The sequence below is a fragment of the Nicotiana tabacum genome, chromosome 20 (genome assembly GCF_000715075.1).
Source record: "Nicotiana tabacum cultivar K326 chromosome 20, ASM71507v2, whole genome shotgun sequence".
NCBI lineage: Eukaryota > Viridiplantae > Streptophyta > Magnoliopsida > Solanales > Solanaceae > Nicotiana > Nicotiana tabacum.
The window spans coordinates 106,784,167-106,790,361 of NC_134099.1; the positions used below are offsets into that span (position 1 = coordinate 106,784,167).

General features: G+C 37.2%; 1 protein-coding gene across 4 annotated transcripts; it reads left to right on the forward strand.

The window, feature by feature from the left end:
* Positions 1-1,009: 1,009 nt before the first annotated feature.
* On the forward strand, positions 1,010-5,683 carry LOC107807117 (transcription initiation factor IIA subunit 2). Of its 4 annotated transcripts, none has more exons than XM_016631430.2 (4): positions 1,010-1,130; positions 1,266-1,413; positions 2,136-2,186; positions 5,289-5,683. In XM_016631430.2, the coding sequence occupies exons 2-4, from the start codon at positions 1,285-1,287 to the stop codon at positions 5,427-5,429; spliced, it is 321 nt and encodes a 106-aa protein (XP_016486916.1). In that variant the 5' UTR covers positions 1,010-1,130; positions 1,266-1,284; the 3' UTR covers positions 5,430-5,683. The 4 variants fall into 4 exon arrangements, with proteins under 4 accessions (XP_016486916.1, XP_016486918.1, XP_016486919.1 ...); XM_016631432.2 differs by having other exon boundaries at positions 1,045-1,198; XM_016631433.2 differs by having other exon boundaries at positions 1,050-1,198; positions 1,278-1,413.
* The last annotated feature ends 512 nt before the right edge of the window (positions 5,684-6,195 follow it).

Sequence of the window (6,195 nt, forward strand, 5' to 3'; positions counted from 1 at the left end):
CATAGGAACTTCAATACAAAGTCGAGCATATCTTCCTGTTAGAGTTGAGGAAGTGCAGGCATCAATCCTCAATAGACGACCTATAGTATTCCCTATTTTTTGAAGAATGGTTAAGTCATAAAATTTAGTAGGAGTTGGGGTAATCGAATCCACACGACGGATTTTAATTGTTTTGCCTCACTTGATACAAAATGAGGTTCCTATTTTTGGACTGATAAGTGATAGCCATTAACAAACCATGGTCCGTTATTGAGGGTTCTGGATATATTCTCTTCTTTGGAGAATTTTACTATGAAATAATCAACCCCTAGATCCATTAGGGTGAAATTTTCATTTGGTTTCCACAGTTGGTATATCTTCCTTCTGAGGTATTGATGGAGGATACATTTTCCCATGAGCTTAATAATAAGAGAATATTTCCATGGTTGGTATATCCTTTGAAGATCACCTGCTGAAAGGGAAACTCATAGGTTATCATTTGATTCTATAGTGTTTTGTGGACTGGTTATATGGCTAGGCAGACCATAGGAATTATAGTCTAGTTGCGTGGGAAAGACTTGGGTGGTTTGTGGTTGCATGGGGTTTTGAATAATCTGGCTGCTAATAGTGTCCAATAGAAGAGCTTCCTTATATGAAGAACCTTAAGGTTGGGGTATTTTATCTAGCATGATTGGCGAGGAGGAGTTCTCTGCATCAATCATTTGATTTCCCCTACTAGTAGAAAGAATATGCAGATTAATTTCTTCACAATTATGTTGTATATCAGGTGGTTTGGGTGGGATTTGGGAGGCTGAGTGAGTGGATAGTGAGACAGTTACAGTTTCCATGGAAGCGGAGGTAGGGAATGTAGAGAGAAGGGCGAGTTTCTCTCTCTAGCTTAGTTCACGGTTTGATCGAGTTTGATGGAACCTCAAAGGTATTTCAATTTTTTTTTCCCATTGGGATAGACTTCCCTTGGGAAATAGGGAGCAAAAGAAGGGTATTTAGGTCAATTCACGTTAACGATTCCACCGCCCGCCTATATATGCCATCCGCTATGAATATTAGGGTATAAAAAGCCCCAAATCTCTTCCCTCTCTTCGAACCGAACTCCTATCTCTCTCTCCCTCGCTCTTCTCTCACCTTCAATTGTAATTCCCTCAAAACCTGAATTCATTAATTCATCGTTTAATTTCTGTACATTCTTGAAATCTATTTAGTAAGTATTATTTAATTTTCTCTTGAAAATCTGCCTTTTATTTTGAATTGATTCTTAATTTTTGCAGATCTTGAAAAAGACCAAAAATGGCGACATTCGAGCTATACAGGAGGTCAACGATTGGGATGTGTTTGACTGAAACACTTGATGAGATGGTCTCCAACGGTATTCTTAGCCCGGAACTCGCCATTCAAGTTCTTGTTCAGTTCGACAAGGTCAGTTTTTTTGCCTCACAGATGGATCCAGGATTTTAAATCAGTAGATGAAGTGTAAAACACTTGCCCGCACCCAACGCGTACACCAAATCCTACTAATTTATCATGTTTAAGTCATTAATTAAGGTGAGAATATGTATTGATCAACTATGATTAGTATCCATTTGGTTGGTGTAAACACCAGGTCTGTATAAATTATAACTTTCTTTTTAATATTTACACATATCAAAAAATGAAGCACTAATTTTTCGTGTAACGAAGGTGAACTTGAACACAAAACTATATTTTTTTGAAAATTTGTTCAACTATGTATATGGTTTAAATTGAGTGCAATGGGCCGGAACCCGCTGCCCAAGGACTACATCTCCTTGCATTTAGTCTCCATGATTTAAAGCTATAGGCGTGGGACGTCATTGTATCCACTTCCATTTTGTGTTACTGGGTGCAAACTTAAAAATAAAATTACGTTTTTGAGAAATTGTTCAACTATGTATATGGTTCAAATCTACTGCAATGGCTCCAAGTACTGCATCCGCCCTCGCATTTAGTGGCAACCTATTTCTGTAAGCGTATACTGGCCTTTATATGCATGTATGTAAGTACATATCCATACAAATAATCTGTTTCTAAAATCGTGTATTATAGTCAAAACATCTTTTTTTTTGTTTGGCCTTTTGGGGTTTAAACCATGTTTATCTCTTATGTTGTTGCACTGTTTGCAGTCAATGACTGAAGCTTTGGAGAGTCAAGTAAAGACCAAGGTTACTATTAAGGTACTTGTAACCTGCTTTTGTTTGATGTTCTCTTTGTTTGTCAGTTTAGATCCATATGAGCTCACACCGATGATATATCATTGGATCAGTTTCATGATTCACATAATTAAGAATCACTGACTCTTTTTGGCTTTCTGGGTATTTATGTGAAAATTTACTATTATGATCTAATTTACTAGTAGTAGTGGCTGAATATGTCTCTGTTTTTCTTTATGAAGTAATTGGTTTCATTAATGGCATCAAGAAGATGCAATAGTGTTACAAAACAGAAGCAAAAATAGTTGTGGCTGAATCTGTCTCTGTTGGCTTTATTTAAAAGAATCGAAGATGAAGAAGCTGATGAATTCACTCGTGTGTCTGTTTTATATCCATAATACGAAGTCACATCAGAATATTTTCATTTGTCCAGCACAATGAGTCGCATCATCATAAGTTATTTTCATAATCCATATTGTCCCATTAGTTGTTTGTGTTGGGGGGGGGGGGTTTGTTGTCCAATATTTCCCACTTGGCCAGGACTCGAATTAAGATATACAGTAGAACATGGGACGTTATCTGCCAATGAGCAACATTTCTCTAAACCTCACTTATGTTGGTATGAGTTATTGGCTTGTTTTCTGTTAAGATATCTTTGGCACCTCAAATAGTTTCACCATAAATTGAAATGTTTGTGTCTCATTAGTTGAAAATTTAGGATATCAGGTGGTTCCTCTCATTCTGAACACCATCAATGAATTTGAATAACATTGTTCTAGAACAAAACCAAAAGCTTATAAGACAGACCCTTTTTTCTTGATAGCCAAGAAATCCCTGAGTGTCAGCTGGCGCATGGTTCAAAACTCGGTGGATAAAGTTCCCGCCCCAAAATTGTTAACTTAGAAGCAACTTTTGGTTGACTGCATCCTGCTGGATTTGTGTGCTGTGTTGATATCTAGCATATTACTTTTGAGACATAGCATTCACTCACATCTTTTCCTTTTCTTTTAAATTATCAATAGATCAGGCACATATATTTTACGCTTTCTTTGTCTAGTAACATTCGAGAATGGACCTCATAAGTATTGCAGTTGCAAAACTTGAGGTCTTCCACTTGAATCATGCTCGTTCTAATCCATCTGACTGAAGCTTATCATTCTTCTTTAGGAAAAAACAAAAATATTTGAAGAGTATAGATGATTAGTTGCTATATTTTTCCGTCTTATATGATATGACTGGCATCGGATGTTAACATCTAGGCGTAGAGTTTAGTTATCTTCATATTGCCAAGTGATTGCAATCAGAGAGAGGAGGCTGATTTTATTGATTTGCTTATTCTTTACAATAGACATCTACAGCATATAGGTAGGTAGTATACCCAAATTGTGTCTCCTGACTGTCAGGATTCATGAAAATCCAACTCAATGGGGTAGGTATCTTAAAGTGGTTAAATGAGGAGAGAAGTCTTTCAGTTGATGTCTTTGAAGGTAGTAGGTATGGTGGATGATTGCTCAGTAGCTGAGCTTGAATTAGAAGAAAAGCTGCTGTAAATTTTAACAGATTCTGAGGAGTGCTTTCCTGTAAGAGCAAATTATATAAAGAACTTAATCCAGTAAAATACAGTAATCTTTCAAGATCTGGTACATTACTCGAAATAAAGTAATTAACTGGCTGATCCTTCTTGATCACAAGAAAGACATGAGGGAAGACTTGAAGTTATCGCTAATTTTAAATCAGAAATTGCACAACAGCCTTTGACTTGACAACTTGTCACAATAAGGCTCAAGTCATACTGCTTTGATTATTATACAACTGTCACAATAAAAGCTATGGTTGAACCTGAAGCTTAAGAGACCGCCTCCTTTCAGGTTGATTTTACAAAGTAAGTTTATATTTAGACTCCTCAGATTTTGCTCTTCATCTTGATTCCTGTATGCATTCCACTCCCTTGTTTATTCTGTTATCTTTCTAACACAACATGTCTTTCCACTTACCATGAGGGCTGCCTTACAAATTTTTGACTAGAAAGCTATTGCACACAACTTGAGAATAATTGATTGAAGTATGCACAAGCAGTGGAAAAGCGAGTGCCTTTCACCAGTGTCCAGCCAGACACCAACTAACTCCTACTCCTCTGGGGAATAGAATAGAACTTTAACACTACATTTGGATGTCAACTATTTGGCATAGGGATATTGGTCATCCATTTCGTGCTAATTTTGTAATTAGCTTATAGCTTAGTTGGTAGTGTTTGGTCCAACTTACGCGCCTGGGCTATTCCACTTGGTACCTACAACCTCTTACTAATACAGTTAGTGACTCTACCCACATGGGTTAGGCAGATAGGATTATTCACTTAGCTTCTTAGGTCTCAATTTGGATTTGATCGTGATTTTCCATTGTCTTCATTGTAGCTTCATTAACAGTTGACCTCTAGGTCACACTTTTCGGTCTGTTGGAGGTGATGTATATATCGAGAACAACATTCTGTTGGATGCTAAAATATGCATGACTGTTCCTGCAAGTGGGATAGGTGTTCAACAAGGTTTTCATCACAAAAAAAAATGTGTTCAAGAAGGTGCTCACATTTCATTAGTTGTGGAATGAGATCTTGTGTGCTTAGTTTGTGCAATCTTGAAATTGAGCTCTAGGGCTTCTGTTTGGTAGGTCCTTTCTTTTGTCATCTCTTTGATTTTGCTATACTATGGTCAAAATTATTTGTGAAGGATACTGTCCTCTTGGAAGGGAAGCCTTGTAACAATGGTAAAGTTGTCTCTGTGTGATCTAGGTCACGGGTTCGAGCCATGGAACCAGCCACTAATGCTTGCATTATGGTAGGCTGTCTGCATCACACCCCCTTTCCGGGACCTTGCACGAACGCAGGATGCCTGTGCACCGGGATGTCCTTGATATTGTCCTTTTGCCAGCATTTATATCTGTTAGGCCTCTGTTTTTTTAATGAAATATGGATTTTTGTCTGTTAGGCCTTTCAACCCTTTTTATTTGTCTTCGCTCTCCTTTAACTGTTACTGAATTTGGTTGTTCTTTCTATGATTTCTTGGGGCTTATTAGCATGATAATGCTTCAGTTACATTCTTCTTTGAATTTGCCCAACTATTGGTGCAGGGACATCTTCATACCTACAGATTCTGTGACAATGTGTGGACCTTTATCTTACAAGATGCTGTGTTCAAGAGTGAAGAATGCCAGGAGACTGTTAGCCGCGTTAAGATTGTGGCATGTGACTCAAAGCTGCTCACACAGTGAGTAGATAGCTGATGGAGAGAATTTTCTGTTACAGATTTGCATTTCTATCTTTAATGAGAAATCTGGGAGAAGAGGGTGCAGGGGAAGTGTGATTATATCCATTCCGGGTATATTTCCAGGCAGCCACTTACATTTATTTTTGTACAAACCAGCAAACATCTATAGCTATCAGTAGTCAAACAGTTATATCTATGATGCCAGTGTATTTGATGGACCTTTTGTACAATGTTAAACTTTAGTATTTCTGACGTTGATATGAGCTACGCAATTTAAATTTCTCCTATCTGGAACTTCTTATATTTTCTGAAATCTTGTAATTTGCTCATTTTGGGGTGAAACTGAAATTCATCAGCTCAAGTATACCAGCACGTGAAATTGTTCCTTTGAAAACACTTCTACGACAAAGAACTCACAAATGTTACGTAGTCGAAATGTTGACTAAAATTTGGAATTTGTTCATCCAAATTCAAGAAAATAAAATATTCTCCATGCCAGATAAGGCAATTGTAAGGGACTCATCCTTGTAGATGAATTTGGGAAAGGCAAATAAAGAACAAGCCTGAAAAGAGGTGGAATTGGAACAACTGAGAGGCCATCTTAGCGTCCCAAGTGGGAACATTATTTTGTAAGGATGTACCTTTATAAATTGAGACAATGGATTGATGCTTGCTACAGTTATCTTTATTTGAAAATATTATGATCTTTTCGTTGTACCTATAATGTTTGGTCTTCTTTAATAGGAGTACACAATATTACTTATCTATTA

Excerpts from the sequence above, each read along its gene's own strand:
- LOC107807117 (XM_016631430.2), top strand. The coding sequence starts at position 1,285 with ATGGCGACATTCGAGCTATACAGGAGGTCAACGATTGGGATGTGTTTG. Across the intron at positions 1,414-2,135 it reads TTCTTGTTCAGTTCGACAAG|TCAATGACTGAAGCTTTGGA; the intron begins GTCAGTTTTTTT and ends CACTGTTTGCAG. Across the intron at positions 2,187-5,288 it reads AGACCAAGGTTACTATTAAG|GGACATCTTCATACCTACAG; the intron begins GTACTTGTAACC and ends CTATTGGTGCAG.